General features: G+C 45.5%; 1 protein-coding gene across 1 annotated transcript in view; it reads left to right on the top strand.

Annotated features, from left to right (window-relative positions):
* The window catches only part of NME8 (NME/NM23 family member 8), a 38,063-nt gene extending 30,846 nt beyond the window's left edge, over nucleotides 1-7,217 (top strand). The window contains exons 13-15 of the mRNA XM_015419211.1: nucleotides 3,281-3,432; nucleotides 5,314-5,458; nucleotides 6,968-7,217. Coding sequence (XP_015274697.1) covers nucleotides 3,281-3,432; nucleotides 5,314-5,458; nucleotides 6,968-7,217 — 547 coding nt within the window. The remainder of the gene's footprint in view (nucleotides 1-3,280; nucleotides 3,433-5,313; nucleotides 5,459-6,967) is intronic.
* Nucleotides 7,218-18,568: the final 11,351 nt, after the last annotated feature.

Genomic DNA, 18,568 nt, shown 5'->3' with positions numbered 1-18,568 from the left:
CAATCTTTATCAAACCAAGGCTTTGACTTTAACTTAAAAGGATTAGAGGCTCTCTGATCCCAGTCCTGAAACAGGAGGGGGGCAAATCTTCTAATGAGGCCTTCATACAATGACAAAGGATTCTCATTTTGGCTTATGTTTGAGAAAGCAGCAGCATAATTTTGGATATTTTCTGTTGCCAAAATTGCCTTCAATCGATTGTCTAAATTGCTTGACCACCTAACGGGACGTCTTTGTTGTTCCAGCCCTCTCATTTGGGATGGGTCGTATGTTTCACGACATGGCTCCTGTGGGATAACCGATATGTGGAGGGATAAAGGGAGATGATCACCATCTAAATATGGCAAAATTTTAAAACTCTTAACCTTGGCTAGCAAAGATGTACATACTATGATATAATCTAAAGTACTAGCAGCCACCCCTGACATATAGGTAAAGCCACCAGGGTAGTCACCTGCTATAGAGCCATTTAAAACTTGAAGATTTGTTTTAAACAATAGCTTTATCATGAAATGTACATTTAAAAAGGAACCAGAAATGCTACTTTTGGGACTAAAAATGGAAGAGGTTAATGTATCAAAGAGAACTCTGATGTGGTATATGATAACTACAGCAAGAATGACGTATGCTCAGAATTGGAAACAGCAAGAAGTCCCGAAGATTGAAGATTGGATTAAAAAATTATTATTTTCAGTTGAAATGGACAAACTGACAAGAAAGTTGAATAATATGGAAGCAGAAGATTTCTATAATGACTGGAAGGACCTAAAAGAATATTTAGAAAAGTATTGGGAAGTAAAAGACAATTTGTTTTGTTTTAATAATGATTAATCATAGAATGCTTGGGAGATAGGATAAGTTACAAATTAATTACTGTAGTGAAATAATAGTTACCTAGTGAATTATGAAAAGAAAAGAATGAAAAGAAAATTGTTGTTGTAAAATTAATAAAGAGATGGGCAGGAGGTCGAAGCACTGTGGGAAGCCATATATTAGGAAGGGGAAAAGGGAGGTGGGTAGGGTATGAAAGGGACAAATGTAAAAAATTATGAATGTTTATATCCTAAATAAAAAATGTTTGGCAAAAAAAGAAGAAGAAGAGTTACATGAGATGCATTGCCCTACAATAAAGCCATTCTCAATCGCACACATTCATACTCCGCCCCTCCTCTGGAATTTTCCCAAACAACCTGGCAAATGAGGCATCGAGTTTGACATTAACCATGCTTGATGGATATATTGGCACCAGTGTTTCCTCTAAGCTGAGTTAATGTGAGCTAGTTCACAGTTTTTTCACCTCCAGCTCACAGGTTTTTGTCTTAGCTCGGGAAGGAGGGCTCCAGAGCAAACTAATTTATCCAGTAGCCAAATCGCTTGCTCACAACTTTAATGCCAGTAGCTCACAAAGTAGATTTTTTTCTCACAAGACTCTGCAGCTTAGAGGGAGCATTGATTGGCACCAACAATAACACCAGTGAAGATTAACCAGATTCCCTACTTAACCATAGTTCTCTGCCATGGAAGCTTAACCATGGTTAAAGAAACTAGGTCCAATAGATCTGCACTGGAAATTGAATTGGGGAGTGTAAATATCCTAAAGTAGCCTGAGCATTGGCACTGTAAGCTCGCATTCCATAGTGTTGGAATATAGCGGTGATTTCAGTAAAAAAAAAAAAAGAGGAAAGAAGATCCTGCAGGGGGCAGCAAGCTCTAACTAGACAGGACTGTAGGAGGAGTACCTTCTTTCTAAAATGACTTTTCCTTGTCTGTCTGCAAAATGTTATTTAGTGTAGTAGTTAATTGCATGGACTCTAATCTGGGAGAACCAGGTTTGATTCCCCACTTCTCCACTTGCAGCTGCCAGATGACCTTGGGCAAGCCATAGTTCTGTCAGAGCAGTCCTTGAAAGAACAGCTCTTGGAAGAGCTCTCTCAGCCCTACCTACCTCACAGGGTGTCCGTTGTGGGGAGGGGAAGGGGAAGGAGATTGTAAGCCACTCTAAGACTCCTTCAGGTAGTGAAGGGTGGGGTATAAATCCAATCTCCTCCTCCTCCTCCTTTGGCTTCTTCTTTGGCTTTTGGCTTTTTCTTCTAAAACAGTCTAGAACTCTCTCTCAGCTAGCAAGGCAGCTAGGCTTAATTTCTTTTCCTTCTGCCCAGATTGTTCCATAAATAATGCTTTCTTTACTTTTGATCGTTTCAGTGTCCTGACTGCTGCATAGGCACTCATTTGTTACAAGGGCCAGATCTGGCGTAAATGTCACTTTGTCGGGTGTGTGTGTGTCATGTGTGCCATAAAATGTAATGCCAGGTATGGGAGACATAAACTCTCTAAGGGACACAGACAAACCCAGTTAACAATATTAATTTTTTTACTCAAAATACAAACATGCTTAAAACATTAGTACTCTTACAGTATTTCCTTAAAGTATCTCCCTGATGCACACCCTCCCACTTCCACGGCCCGTTACTCATTAGCACTGGGACAGTATACGGGGACATAATGCACAGCCTCTGTCATCTGCAGGAGTCGTTTTGTAGAAAAAGAGCTAGGGGAACCCATAAGCATAACTCATTAGCATATGCCACACACCCTGACATCACCGGACGTGTTGGGGGCCCGGCGGTGGACCTGCAAGGCCGGTGGGAGCGTGAGGAAGCCCCGCGAAGGCCCCCTATCCCCAACGGTCCCGGCCACCGCCGCTGGCCTTGCGGCTCCACTGCCGAGCCCCATCAGGGTGGTGGACCTGCAAGGCCGGCGGGAGTGCGAGGAAGCCCCGCCAAGGCCCTCCCTGGCCCCAGGCAGGCAGGGGTGGGGAAAGGCGGGGAGGAAGCAACTTACCCTCCCTCTTCTCCTGCCTCCTCCTGGCTGAATGAGGGCCGGAAGCGGGGCAGCCGGAAGCAGGGGGTGGGGCTTCATCATGTGCCCCGCCCCCCGCACCTCACCCGGGGGAACAGCAATCCCCCGCGTTCCCCCCCGAATCGACCTCTGGTCATCTGGCAATAACGAGAATGACCAGTTACTCATGGGCCAGATAAGAGCCCTGGACAGGGCCATATGTTGGACAGCCCTGTGCTAAGAGCAAGGTAGACTCTTGCTCTTTTCTACTGCTACAGACGGATTAATGTGGTTCCCCATCTTGATATATTTGTACAGGACTGGTAATGGTTACCTCTCTGTTTAAAATCAAGCCACTTGTTCAAGAGGAGAATGCAGTTGTCACTCGAAAGCACGAATCATTCGTGCCATATGCCTAATCTGTTGGTTTCGTGATCCACAGTTTGCGTGCCGAGTTCGCCATTGACAGCGCGCCCATCAATCAGCTGCACGGCAGCTCCTCTGCCGAACAAGCGCAAAAGGAGTTAGAGTTCTTCTTCCCAGTGGAGCACACTTTTGCTGTCATTAAACCCTCTGCTCTTGAAGTGCACAAAGGTGAATCATGCAGAGAAGGGGGTTGGGTAAACAGCCCAAGGGGGATTAGTACGGTTGCCAGCCTCCAGGGAGTAGAAATCCAACAACATCATCCATGACAAAAATAACGAAGAGTCAATAAAGACATGTTGCAAAATCATTTACTGTAGTAATTCTGTAGAAAATTCTCTTCTATTATCGCTCACACGCTAACGAATGCTGCACAATGTAAACAATTCATTCCATAATATTGTCTTTATTTGAGCATGTAGCAATCACAATTCTTATCAATTATTACTTATCAACTCTTGAAGGAAACAGTCCATGTTGACTCTCTAATAATAGAACCCAAGGTTTCCTTCAAGAACCCAAAGTTTCCTTCAAGAACCCAAAGTTTCCGAGTTGATAAATAGGAATTGATAAGAATTGTAATTGCTACATGCTCAGATAAAGCAAATATTGTGAAATGAATTGTTTACATTGCACAGCATTTGTTAGGTTGTGAGCAATAATAGAAGAATAATTTCTACAGAATTACTACGGTAAATGATTTTGTAACATATCTTTATTGACTCTTCGTTATTTTTGTCACAGCTGTTGTTGCTGGATTTCTACTTCCTCCCGTGATCTCTCATTTTTGGCTTCAACCTCCAGGGAGTAGCTGGAGGAGAACGCCTGGGATTACGCTGCTCTTCAGGTGACACAGATCCATTCACCTGGAGAAAATAGTCACTTTGGAAGAAGGAATCTGTCATTATACCCCATTGAAGTCCCTCCCCTCCCTCCCCCCACCCCCCCTTAGGCTCCACCCCCAAAATTACCAAGAATTTCCCAACCCAGAACAGGCAAGTCTAGGGATTTGGCTGCACAGAGTAGCAGACACTTTTCATCTGCATTCAAAGTATGTGGGCCTTGATAATAAGCCCAACTTGCGTTCTTTTGGGATAACTGTGGTTAGACGATATGGGAAGAAGACAGAAATGATAAAGAATCAGGCCTGTTCACAATTGCTGATGAACTTTTAGCTTGAGACCAATGAGACCTAGAGATGCCAGAAGACTTAGAGTTGCCAGGACTCCCACTGTGTGGGGAGACCTCCTGCTGGCAAGCCTTGCTGCCTTCTGCCACACCAAGTGACGGTGGGAGGAAAATAAAAATGCTGGTATCATGCACAGTATACCATTACTTCTCGGGGGGGGGGGGGCCGAGTTGATACCACAAGTAATGGTATACTGTGCATGATATGGTTTACCATAGAGTCTCCAGCAATTCCTTGAGCAATGTGACATCACTTCCAGTTTCCTCTGGAAGTGACACCATGGTGCATGTGCTACCAGTGCTCCCTCTTGCCGTGCCCCCCAGGCTTCTGGCAGTTGCCGGACAACCATGAAATGACTTGCAAATAATGTGTCCATATTGAACATGAAGAGCTCATGCTGCTCTTTTTGGGGAGAAGGTCAACGGGTGGTCTAAAGTGACTGATCTGTTTGCAATTTCAAACAAAATGCATTTCATGCCTACATGCTGCTTTTGTGCTTGCATCGTGAGAGGGATTCCTCATTCATCACACTGGAAAGCCAGCTGGTAGCCATTACTGGGGCATGCTGCGAGCATGGCTCAGCTGTGTAACCCCTTCCTGTCTCCTCGCTGATATCTTCCTGAAACACAGAAACTGCTCTGGAGTGCTTTCACTCCAGTCCTCCCTGATGCTTGTAGCTCCTACCTTGCGGGGAACCTCCTTGGTAGGGTTCCATCTACACATTGCAAAGTCCTTGTGTTTATGTGAGGACTTGGTACAACATGTAAAATGGGAGTTCTGAACCTCCCAGATGCAGACTGGCTCTTCTCTGGTTTCAACTTTTATAACCAGATATCCTCATTTGTCATTCCTTTCTCTCTTAGATGAAATTATAGGTCAGGTAAAAGAAGCTGGATTTATCATATCTGAAATGCAAGAAACATGCATCACTCCTGAAATGGCAGCACAGTTTTATAAAGCTCATGAAGGGCAGCCCTTTTATCAGCATCTTGTGGACTACATGAGCAAGTAAGTGCCTGGTTTTCAAAGTGAAGTATGCAAGGAATGCAACAGGTCTGACTCCTCACTTACTCCACAGGTTCTGGTGTTAGAACCTTTCGAATTACTAGAGCACATTATTTAAAAAAAAAATATGAGGAGCCAGTCTGGCCCAAAACTGAGGAACCGTAATCTCTATCCAAAAGTCTTTGGCTATAGTAAATGTTATCTCTGTGTAAGTATATTATTAGAAATTTCTATTTCATCATGCATGTGTGCATGGACATCTTCTTAGCCCTTATCAGTCTTATATCCATGTGTCATGGAAGCCTCCCAGTCATGCATAGATACACATGGTCAGTACGTTGACTGAATGGGGAAACATTCATGTTTTGCGTGTGTGGACAGCTTCAATATGCACAAACCAGCCAATGGTTTTTCCAGGTTTTTCTATAACAGTGCAATCCTAAAATTAGTTTATGTGTTTCAGAGTTGTATGTGCATGCATGCAAAACACATGCATTCTCATGTAGGCAGCATGGTGACCACACATATTGTTAGTAAAGCACATTCCTGATATATGTGGCTCCCAGCCTCCCAGTACATATGCATGAAACATCAATAAAGGGCTCCTGTCTTTACTGCAATCCCCCCACAGTGTCAGGTGACTTTACAGTATTAAAACTGCAGGTGCAGTCATGCAGGAAAGGTGGCAGAGAAATGGACGATCAGATTACAAAACAATTATTTACAGGTTTCCCGGGTTTTGCTCCAATTTTTCCCGAACCTGCTTTGCTCTGATCTTTCTTGAAGAATCATAATCCAAACACATTTGCAGGCCGTGTGGACAGAAAGATGCACATTTTCAAACCTCCTACCCACAATGCTTCCATTTTACAGCTGTCACCCCCTTGTGGGGATTAGGCCACCATTTCTTTAACCGTATCACCAGAGGTCTTTTTAAAAAGTTATAGTTGCTATATCGCTACAGTGCTATAATGCTATAGCAATATCACTGCTATTGTTTTTTTAAAAAAGCCAGCAAAAAGCCCTCCAGGGGCATGGGCGGGGGCAATCACAAGCGGGTGACAGAGGAAAGTGCAGAGGAGTGTGGAGGCGCCTTTGCCACTGATTGATCCTGCGTTGGTTCTGCATTCAGGGCCATAATGAATCCACAACAGAGAATCAAAATCAAGTGGATGCTGCCTTCAACAATTGGGGGAAAGGAGAGACTGGGGGTACAGCAAGGCAAAATGTGGGGAAACTGAGAACAACTCTCCTATACACTATGAGTCCTTTGTGGTTGTCATGGAAGCCATTACGTTAGAATAGTCTGCTACAGAATATCAGAATAGTCTCATGTATTAGGGGTCTGATTGTATTGTGGCAACCCGTTATCAAAGGCAACATACTCAAACCCTGTTTGTCTTGCTCAAAATGTCCCCTTAGTTATGCTGGCATGAATAACTATGCTCTTAGCATTTGTTTAGTCTGTTATCATTTATCTGCATTGCTTCTTCATATGACTTGAATTTCCAGAGGCCCGTCCATGGTGATGATTCTAACCAAAGAAAACGCTGTGGAGGACTGGCGGAAGTTAATGGGGCCAACAGATCCAGAACGAGCCAAACAGATCGATCCCAATTCATTACGTGCTCGATTTGCTAAAGATATTTTGAGCAATGCCGTTCATGGATCATCCAATCCAGACCACGCATTAAAAAGCATTGAGTTTGTCTTTGGAGATATTGATCTGGAGAGCCTCAAGAACAAATACGTATATGTGTAACAGAATTTCCAAGAGAGTGTGTTATCGGCAATGAGTGCCAGACAAAGAAAATAAAGTTAGATTTGTCTCTGTGTGGAATGTTGTTGTTCAGTCGCACAGTCGAGTCCGACTCTTCGGGACCCCATGGACCAGCTCCCGCCAGGCCCTCCTGTCTCCTGCTGTCCTCTGAAGTTGGCTCAATTTCATGTTCGTTGCGTCGATGACACTGTCCAACCATCTCATCCTTTGCCGTCCCCATCTTCTTTGACCTTCAATTTTCCCCAGCATCAGGGTCTTCTCCAGTGAGTGCTCCCTTCTCATTTGGTGGCCAAAGTATTTGAGCTTCAGTTTCATTATCTGGCCTTCCAGGGAACAGTCAGGGTTCATTTCTTTTAGGATTGACTGATTTGATCTTCTTGCAGTCCAAGGGACTCTCAAGAGTCTTCTCCAGCACCATAGTTCAAAAGAATCTATTCTTCGGCGCTCGGCCTTCCTTATAGTCCAACTCTCGCAGCCATACATGACTACTGGGAATACCATTGCTCTGACCATACGGACTTTTGTTGGCAGGGAGATGTCTCTACTTTTTATCATGCTGTTTAGGTTCGCCATCGCTTTCCTCCCAAGGAGCAGGCGTCTTTTAATTTCATGGCTGCTGTCACAGTCTGCGGTGATCTGGGATCCCAGGAACGTGAAGTCTGTCACCACTTCCACAACTTCCCCTTCTATTTGCCAAGGAGTGATGGGGCCGGATGCCATGATCTTAGTTTTTTTGATGTTGAGCTTCAAGCCCAGTTTTGTGCTCTCCTCTTTTACTCTGAGCAGGAGGCTCTTTAGGTCCTCTTCACTTTCTGCCATTAGAGTGGTATCGTCTGCATATCTGGGGTTGTTGATCTTTTCCCCAGCAATCTTAATTCCCGCTTGTGATTCATCCAGGCCAGCATTTCGCATGATGTACTCTGCATATATATTAAATAAGCAAGGTGACAATATACATCCTTGTCGTACTCCTTTTCCTATGCTGAACCAATCAGTTGTTCCATATCCGGTTCTAACTGTTGCTTCTTGGCCCTTATACAGGTTTCTCAAGAGACATGTGAGGTGGTCTGGTACTCCCATCTCTTTAAGGACCTGCCATAGTTTGTTGTGATCCACACAGTCCAAAGCTTTAGCATAGTCAATGAAGCAGAAGTAGATGTTTTTCTGGTACTCTCTTGCTTTCTCCATAATCCAGCGAATGTTGGCAATTTGATCTCTAGTTCCTCTACCTCTTCGAAACCCACTGTGTGGAATACTTTGTTATTAATTAGAGATGACATGCTGCATACTGCAAATTAAGGATGCCATACCTCCTCACGAATGGTAGTGGGGGCTTTTCCCTTGACTGCCAAGAAATCATCTGTAATAGCTTGGATCGTCAGTAGACATTGTTGTGCAACATAGTTACACAGTAGTGAACAGAATGTTCATGCTCTCAGTGGATTGGATTCAGCCACCTTTTCCACTCAGTCTTATCCAATTCATCCCACAGACCCCGTCTGACATGGCTCTGGAATATGCCGGTTGCATGATTTTCAACAGAGCCATTTTGGGTCGTCAAAGAGAACCCCTCGTTCCTTCTTCTCCCGCAGGAAAGCTTACTCTGGTTAATATGGCAAAGTAATGTGATTCATTTTGCAATGCGATATGCGAGGGCACATTTTTATGCAAGAAAAAGAGAGGATCACAAAGACAAAAAAGCAGATATTGGATAACTGCTCCAAACCCACAGCTATTCAGTAAAAAATTCAATTAAACTCCCTCCACTTTCTAGTTCAATGTATCTATAACAGGGATTCTGGTAGCTAATAAATACAAGGCATTTGTCCTAAAATTAGAGGATCTAGTAAAAGATGCCAAAGGAACAATCTACTGACTGTATCTGCATATATTTTGGGATACTAACTGCTGTCTCAGGATCAGATTCTGGAGGAGATTCCAGCCATAAAAGTGCTTCATCGGTATACTGTGTAATCCAATGTTTTCTCCAGCTCATTTGTGTGCTCTGGTAATAATATATAGTGCAATTCTAGACACTGAAGTCAAGGCACTTTTGAAGGGGTAACTGTGCTTAGTGCTGCCCTTTATGTTAGAAAATGCAAGAATGGAATTCTATGTCGCCTTCTGCATTGCTGATAGTTTCACTTTGTGGTATTTTCTGTTCCAGAAGAATTTAGTTAGCACTTTCCCCCAGCTACTAATTTCTTGAAAATCCTGCAGAAGTGGAAGAATTAATAATGAAACAAGAAGGCATAGCGGACATATTTGTAGCTGGGATTTCTATTATTCAAGACTGTTTTACATGATTGCTTCTTCTCAGATTTTCCTTACATGTAATAATGTACCTTAATTTAATCCAGCTACAGTTGCTAGATTCTGATCTAATTGTCCTCCCAGAAATACAGGGCTATTTTTGGGCAGGAACGCACAGGAACGGAGTTCCGGCTGGCTCCTGAGTTGGCCACACCCAGCAGGAACTCATTAGCATAATAGGCCACACCCAACAGCAGAAACTCATTAGGACTGGCTACATTAGGGGTGTGTGGCCTAACATGCAAATGAGTCCCTGCTACAAAAAAAAGGCCCTGGGTTTTGACCACAAACAAGGTAAACAGAATAAGAAGCAAAAGGTGGGTGTGGCTGGATGACCACACTTCTGGCAACACGGGGCTGCGGCCTAATATGCTAATGAGCTGTGGTGTCAGGGTGTGGCCTAATATGCTAATGAGTTTCGGCTGTTGGGTGTGGCCTATTATGCTAATGAGTTCCTGCTGGGCTTTTTCTACAAAAAAAGCCCTGCAGAAATATAACACTGCAATCCTTTCCAGAGTAAATGGGCTTAGACTAGAGCAAGACCATTTCCACAGTAGTGAAATCCCCCTCATTAACGTTTTTATATCTGCATGTTATGTGGGGTTTTTCCACAGTCGATTTTTCCTCACCAGGCACAAATCCAAAGTTTTCTCCTTCTTTCCCTGCATTTTTGGAATCCCGTTTTAGCGAGTTCTGAAAACGTGAGGAAAGAAGGAGAAAACTTCAGGTTTGCGCCTGGTGAGGAAAAATCTAATGCAGAAAATTTCATATAACATGCAGATTTAAAAACATCAATACGGGGAATTTCCCTATTGTAGAAATGATCTAACTCTATATGTTGTTGTTGTTGTTGTTCAGTTGCACAGTCGAGTCCGACTCTTTGCAACCCCATGGACCACATCACGCCAGGCCCTCTTGTCTTCCGTCGTGCTCCAGAGTCTGCTTAATTTCATGTTCATTGCGTCGATAACACTGTCTAACCATCTCATCCTTTGCCGTCCCCTTCTTCTTTGACCTTCCGTCTTTCCCAGCATCAGGGTCTTCTCCAGTGAGTGCTCCCTTCTCATTTGGTGGCCAAAGTATTTGAGCTTCTGCTTCAGTATCTGGCCTTCCAGGGAGCACTATATAGTTTGTACTATAACAGAACCAGAATAGGCCAGAGGTGGAGGGCTGCTAGCCAGCACTGTTGCCCCCCTGCCTGCTGTGCCCGGGTCTGTGCGACAAGCGGCAGTCCTGAGAGGCACCCCTGGGCCCCAGTGGACGGAGCCTGTTCCTTCCCTCCCTCCACTGGGAGAGATTTTCCTTTCTCTTCCCCATGGCACGGGGGCAAGGAGGGTGTGCAGCCGCTTCTTGCCTTGCTGCACCATGATGTGGTGTGAGGGGGAGCAAGGAGGGCAGGTGGTGGCTTCTCCTTTCTATGTGGTGGTGGTGGGGAGACAAGGCAGGCAGGCAAGGCTTTCTGTCCTTGCTGCTCCTCACCTCGCTGTGGTGAGGAAGGGCGAGGAGAGAGAATGGCAGCTTCTCATGTCACTTAGGTGGGGCACAGGGGAGCGAGGAGGAGAGTGAGTGGTGGGGACTAGGGTGCCCCAAACCCCGGGGCCAGCCTGACCTCACGATAATGTCAGCTCACACAGCGAATCGCCTCAGATGTCGCAGGGGATAGGGGACACAATAGCGACACAGGTTTGTGTGGAGGCGCCATGATGATCATAGCAACTACTCCTGCCCTGAATAGCAGACAGAGATGAAGGGACATATCCAGGGGTCATTTGGGGGGGACGCGGGGGGACGCCATCCCCCCGGGTGAGGTGTGGGAGGGTGGGGCCTGGAGCTCCCTGCTGGTGCCCGCTGGAGGTCGCCGCCGGCTGTGGGGAGGACACACTTCCGGTGATGTCAGGGGGTGTGGCATATGCTAATGAGTTATGCTAATGAGTCCCCCTAGCTCTTTTTCTACGAAATGACCCCTGGACATATCTACAGTGATGCTTTGCCTACCCGTGACCATACCAGTTAGGATCATTAGTCAGTCAGTATGTTTGACATTTGCTGTTTGACTTGGTAGCTTGGGAATAGCAAGTGGATTGTGTAAAAGCATGCAAATAGCATGTAAACAGGTTCTTAATACTGTCCCAATACCTCTGCAGGGCTCACTACAAAAGGCAAAACTTCCATAAACTTTGTCAAGTAGATATATGTCTGTGTTATGTATTGGGACTGAATCATTCCGGGTACGTTACACCAGAGACTGGCTGAGCTTGGAGCACAAGAACAATAGCCTACCAGGACTCTGGAATTAACCAGTCAAGTAGTAATGTTGTGTCAATAGCCTATCATTGGGAGTGGGGTGTGTTTGGGTGTGGCAATTGCATGCTATTGAACAGAGCTGAGGCTCTGGGGTCTTGTCTTGCTCTTGCCGAAATCACCAATAAAGTTGAGCTGATCACTAGACTTGAGCCTGCTCATCCATGGAACCCACTATTTAACAGTCTGACTCTGCCAATTGATGTGTATAGGATCATTTCCCTTACTGGAAGTATACTGGCAGAATCATGGATGCTGGGATGTTTTTTTAAAAGCCTCGCCCTATATTTATTGCATCTCTCTTTGGTGCTGTGTCTGTATATATTTTATTGTTTAAGCATAATGCTATGCAGTGTTCCCTCTAAGCTGAGTTAGTGTGAGCCAGCTCACAGTTTTTTAGCTTCCAGTTCACACATTTTTGCCTTAGCTCAGGAAGGATGGCTCCAGGGCTTCCGGTCTGGCTCCCGCGAATGGCGGACGCATCCTCGGGTCGCTCCCGAGGGCGTCTTGCCCGCCCGCGGTGGAGGAGGGAATCCGTGCAAGCGGAGACCCGAACGAGCACCTCAGGAAGAGAGGAGCTCGGATCCGGGGCGCTTTAGGGCGCACTAGGGGGGAGTTGCTCTTTCGGCCGAGAGGTCGAAGACTGAAGCTCTCGCCATGCCCTGCCCCAATGGACCTTGCTGCGTGAGCGACCCTGTTTCATGGGGTGAACAGCGGTGTTTTCCCTTGATGTATTTGAATTAAAGGGAGAAAAAGTTTTGTCTCTCTGGAGCACATTTTAAGAACTTTCTAAAAGTAAACAAAAAAGAAAAGATGTCGGAGCTGGGCAAAAGCGAGCGGAGAAGAAGGGAGGGACTTCCGTCTGGGCGTTTGCTTGTGTGTGAGAGCCGGCTGTTTAATGTTTGGACTGTTTGGACTGTTTATGGTTATGAATCCGACGGGAGTTTGTAAAACGGAATAGTTTGAACTGTGACAGCGAAGTGCCTGGCAAGCGCTTATATAAGTCAACAGTTGCGAGGAGGACTCAACAGAGAGTTTGGGAGCGGATATAAAAGCGAAAATGAAATTAATACCATTCTCAAAGCGGGGATCCTCCTGAAATGGCATGAAAGGAAGAGGATTTATAGTGCATGAACTGAGAGTGTTAACAGCAACCCGAAGGACGACCGAACAAGCAGGAAGGAAAAGATAACAGAGGAAGCTCCTCCACGTCAGCGACAGTAAAAGTACCCAGCACGCAAAGAAGCGGTTCTGAATGCGCCCAGAAGAGACTTTTTTATTAACAGAAATTCAAAGGAACATTACTAACATACTAACAGAGAATTACATGTGACCGGACCAAGAAAAGAAGTTTGACAACACACAGAAGAAGCTCAAGAAGTTTAATTGGACATTACTAACAGTTTAATTTACCAGTTTATATATCACTCAGCTTTCTCTTTCTCCCACTGTCTACCCTTCCCATTTTTTCTTTTAAGCGAAATACCTCCCCTTTTTAGGGGAGCCAATAAAATCTTTATTAAAAAAAAAGGAAGGATGGCTCCAGAGCAAACTAATTTATGCAGTAGCCAAATCGCTCACTCACAACTTTAATGCCAGGAGCTCACAAAGTAGAATTTTTGCTCACAAGACTCCACAGCTTAGTGGGAGCATTGCTCATGTAACTTCTTTGGTGTGTTAAAACTATGTTGATATACTGACCCCTTCAGGTAGTATTTTGTGTATCTCTCTTATTGGCAGTATATCTCATGATTCAAGTTTGTACCATGAAGGTGCATGAAATAATTTATTGTATTCCTCTTTGAGGGTTCCTGGGCACATGCAGTTACTGAGGCTGCCCTGAACTGGCATTCAGCTTCTCCCATTACGGGACGAAGGGATTGGTATGAAGGGGTGGAAAGATAGTGGGGGGAGGGATGAGTTTATCTGATTGTGGTATATAAAAGTATTCCTTCAGATCTTCGGCTCTTCGTTTTTCATCATGTCAGAGCAGAAACATTCTATCTTTAGGATTCTCGTAAAATGTACTTGTAATATGGCCTAGGCAATCTTGTCAAAACGCTGTGGGGTCGTTATAATTCAGCCGCAACTTGAAGGCATTTTCCACCACCAGTAAACTTGAGCGGGGTCTCCCCCACACCAGCAGCAGCAACAAACTCTCCCTTTCCCAGATAACTATTTCTATAGAAACATTAAAAGAAAATCCCAGTCGGATGAGTTCACTGCCTCCTTGGCAGGCAAAGTCACGTCCGACTAATATTATTAACACACAAAGCTTATATACTTTATACCATCAGACCACAGATCCGCCTTGACCATGTTGATTCTGATTAATTATGCTCACTGAGCAATTTGGTTCACACCCTATTCATTGGTCTCACACAAGCTGCTAAATGCTTGGCCAACGTAAATCCAACTGAATTTGGATGTGTCTCTTTGTATGATTACAGTGTTTTCTTGTGAAGTTAGACTTTCTTACAACTACTGCTCCACCCCCATCAGCCGCTGATGCTGCCTCTGATTTTTTAAGCAGACAAATAACATATTTTTAAATGAGTTTTTTTTAAAACTGAGACTTATTATGCAGTGTCTCTGTGTGTTCCCAGTGACTGCCCATGAACCCATCCAATCTAATGATCAGTTCTTCTGATCACTTCTGGAATGCATGCAGATAGCAAGATATTGGCAATGTGTTCTATCCAATTCCAGTTGTTTAAAGGATGCCTTTGACTGCACAGATGCAAAGAGGAGATGAACAGCAAGGAATTATGTGACTGATACACTTCAGTCAGTTGTATGACCCAAGGGACCATGATCCCAGGGGATGTTTCTTGAACTAGGTAAAAGCATGTGCAAGGTACAATGACCAAGCAGCTGCTAGGATAGGTCCATCAATGGATACTAGCCAAGGGCACTACGGTCGGGGACTCAACATCTCCTGGTAATTCCAGGCCCCAAAGATACCAAACTTGCTGCAACCAGGGCCAGGGCCTTTTCGGTGGCGGCTCCTACCTGGTGGAATGAGCTCCCGGAGGAGATCCGGGCCCTGCGGGACCTTGCGCAGTTCCGCAGGGCCTGTAAGACAGAGCTCTTCGGCCAGGCTTTTGAGTACGAGTCGCCACCACCACTGTACCATCACCGCACAACGACCACCAATTGGAGTGGGTACCATCGGGGAGCAAGATGGCCCTGGGATGAAGAATGGATGGCAGTGCTGTCTGGAACTTACTTTGTTACTTTGTTGTTCTGGGACCATCTTTACCAGAACCCCATCTTGCTATTAAGGACTTTAATGACAACTAGAGCACCTGCACTCTATTGCATTGTATAAATGATTGTTTTATTCTGTTTTTAATTGTATTGATCCTGGCATACACGCCTCATCTGTTAGCCGCCCTGAGCCTGCTTGGGGAGGGCGGGTTATAAATCTAAAAATAAATTTAAAAAATGGTGGCTAAGTGGAACTTCTGTATCCCAAAATAGTAAGTACCAATGTTAGAAAGCAATATCAGGGAAAGCCTTGGCTTCTATGCCGTTTGTTGGCCCTCCAGGGCACCTGTTTGGCCACTGTAAGAAACAGGGTGCTGAACTAGATGGACTGCTGGTCTACGCAAGGTTGCTCAGAGAATGGGGTGGGGGTGGTTTTGAGGACCGGGGAAGCCTAGCTTTAGGAAATTAGGACGGATATGCTTTAACTTTCTGGGAGAAGCAACCATTCAAGGGTGACCGGCCAAATGGAATAGTAACGGGGATGATCTTAGTCTGAGCAAGAAAGACCAGACATTTAGCTTCATAAGAACATAAGAGAAGTCAATGTTGGATCAGTCCAGTGACCCATCCAGTCCAACACTCTGTCACACAGTGGCCAAAAATACCAGGTACCAGGTGCCATCAGGACGTCCAGCAGTGGGGATCAATAAGATCTGGACAGATTGAATTCCTGCTAATTGTATCTCTTCCCGGCAACTTTAAAATGGCGCATTGTCATGTCTTCCGGAAAGTACATTAATTTTACTGCCTTTCCGTAGAAAACCCGAAGCAGCTTATAGCCTTCTCCTCATCTCCATTTTATTCCTACAACAGCCCTGTGAAGTAGCTGAGGTTGAGAGCATGTGACTGGCCCAGGGTCACCCAGGGAGCTTCCATGGCAAAGTATGGATTCGAATCTGGACCTTCCAGATCCTAACCACTACTGCACACTGCCATTTCTATTGAAGAAACAGGTGAAAGACTTAAGGAATGTGACATAAGACTTTGATAAAAGGGAAGCAGTCATATTAAGGTCTTGGAATGGCCTTTTTTTGCCGAACAAAAATTGGTTCTACTGTTAAAATGATATTTCACAAGAGACATTCAATAAAGATATAATAGTCAGACGGGGGATTTAGCATTTATTATTTCATACAGTGGAATGCCAACAATGTCCCTTGCATTATAACAGAAAAGTGCAAAATCTATGCAGGAAAGGTTTTAGTTTTCCTCTCAGTTCAAAGCAGCACATGATATTTTATATTCACAGAAATGAAATACAACCAGCAGCCTTCTAAATCTTTGCTGTACAAGTTTCAGGTAACCCACTGTCAACGAGCAATACCAGAACAAAGTCTGAGTCCAGTGGCACCTTTTAAGACCAACAAAGTTTTATTCAAAGTAGAAGCTTGGACACGAAAGCTTATCCCATGCATAAAACTTGGCTGGTCTGAAAGGTGCCACTACCAACAGGGCTACCCACCTGGATCTATCTTACAGAGAAATACGAGAGCTACACTATTGGTCATAATAGCAGTGTACGGTTAAGATGGCAGTTGTACATTTCTCTGCATTATTACTTAAGATGGACGTGACATCGGCAAGAGACAGAAGCGGCTCAGGACAGAAATTACTCTAGAAGAGCATTTACTGCATGAGCAGACTTCTTTATTCTGCACCAGGCCCAAGTACTAGGACAGCGGATTCTGGCTGCGGTCACATACACAAAATAATCCACTTTCAATGCACTTTCAGTCCACTTTCGAATTGGATTTTGACAGTTCACACAGTAAAAACCCAGTCTGAAAGTGGATTGACCGCAGCACTCTGAGTTTTGTAGCAGAACTGGCTTAGATAGCACGGATTGGCTGACAGCTGGCTGTGCCAAATGCTGATTGGCCCACCTCTGTAGTCCCCCCCCCCCAGCAGAGTATCATAAATGGATTTTGCTTTTTAAAATAACAGTGATGATGACGATGACCAAAAGAACAGATGAATACATTAATGTTCGTGGGATATCAATAAAAATGCCACAGTCCAAACTCACCAGGGGGAAAGGAAAGGAAAGAGGGACAGTTTCCCGCCAACCAGCCAGGGCTGTGTACAGCCATTTTTGCCATCAGAATCTACAGAAGCAATGAAGACAGGGGAAATACAGCCTCCCCGTATCAGCAGTGCAGCCCAGTGTCGGGGGCTAGGAGTACCGGATTCTGGGGGCTGGTTCCACGTTTTGAGGGGCCCAGGACAGAAAGCGCTCAGAGGCACCTCTCTCCTTCTCTGCCCACCACCAAGAACTCTGCTCATGCCTCCCTTCCCGTCCCTGCCCACACATCTCCCCCCCCCGTGAGTCCTTCCCCTGCCGGCTCACAACCCCTCCCACCACGACTACAACCCCCTGTACCTTCCCTTTCCTCAATGGCACTGGGGGCAGTGTGTATATCTAGGAGGGTCACTGCACTGACCACCAGCAGCACTGCTTCAGGCAGATGGGAGCCCACGAGGCGGAATGCTCGCGAGTGAGTGGGCGAGGGAAAGGTACCCAAGCAGGTGGTAGAGGAGATGTGCAGGCAAGGACCCTGACAGATGCCCCACCTTGGGAGTGGCAGCAGCACATATCTGGAAGGAAATCTTTGCCCCCCGGGGGCCCATGGTGGTTCTGGGCAATCCAAAAGCAGAAGCAGCCGCTGCGTACAAGTCTGTCTCCATGCATCCTGTAGGCAAAGCCTTTTGAAGTCAGGGAGCAAATAACTTAATTGTGCGTCTCTGTAAAAATAAGACCACAGCTATGCCACATTGTGAGCGATGGCTTCGACAGGTGTTTTTGCATCCCAGCACTAGACAAACTGGCAGCAATCCAGCAAGATTCTCCTATCACACACGCACGATTAGCTGGAAGTCCATGCCCTAGGAGTCCCCTTTAGAGAAAGCCCAACGTGCATGATGGAACTCTGCACTCTTTCAGACATGGGCTTGGTGCCTTCTCCATGTCTCTGCTCACACTCCTCCGAATCCCTTGCGGAGCCGGTCTCCACTGCGGAGTGCGTGTTCCTCTGGCACTTGGGGCTTCCGTTTGCACAAGACCAATGTCTTTCGAGGGACTGAAAAGTGCCTAGCGCAAGAGGCACAGACTCTGCAGAAGAGGACCCCAACGGCAAAGAGGAGCATGAGCAGACAGAAGGCATAGTCTCCATACTACTGTTTGCAGTTCAGTCATTTCCCCCTCTGGTGCAATCATAAGCACTCAGCTAAGACATATGATCTCTGACATGCACATCTCCATATTACACCCATTATGTAGAGCCAGTGAAACGCATGTAAACTGAGCAACTGCAACCCCAGAAAGGCACATGTGCAATGGGATACAACAGCTAGACATGGGAAACATAGCATTCCAGCATGCATCATTCCATAGCTGACAGTGGGAAGCCCTGTGGGGGGGGGGGGGTATGTGTCAGTGGCAGTTTCTGATA

The sequence above is a fragment of the Gekko japonicus genome, unplaced genomic scaffold (genome assembly GCF_001447785.1).
Source record: "Gekko japonicus isolate JY-2015 unplaced genomic scaffold, Gekko_japonicus_V1.1 scaffold190, whole genome shotgun sequence".
Taxonomy (NCBI): domain Eukaryota; kingdom Metazoa; phylum Chordata; class Lepidosauria; order Squamata; family Gekkonidae; genus Gekko; species Gekko japonicus.
This window is presented reverse-complemented; position numbering and strand designations above follow the sequence as displayed.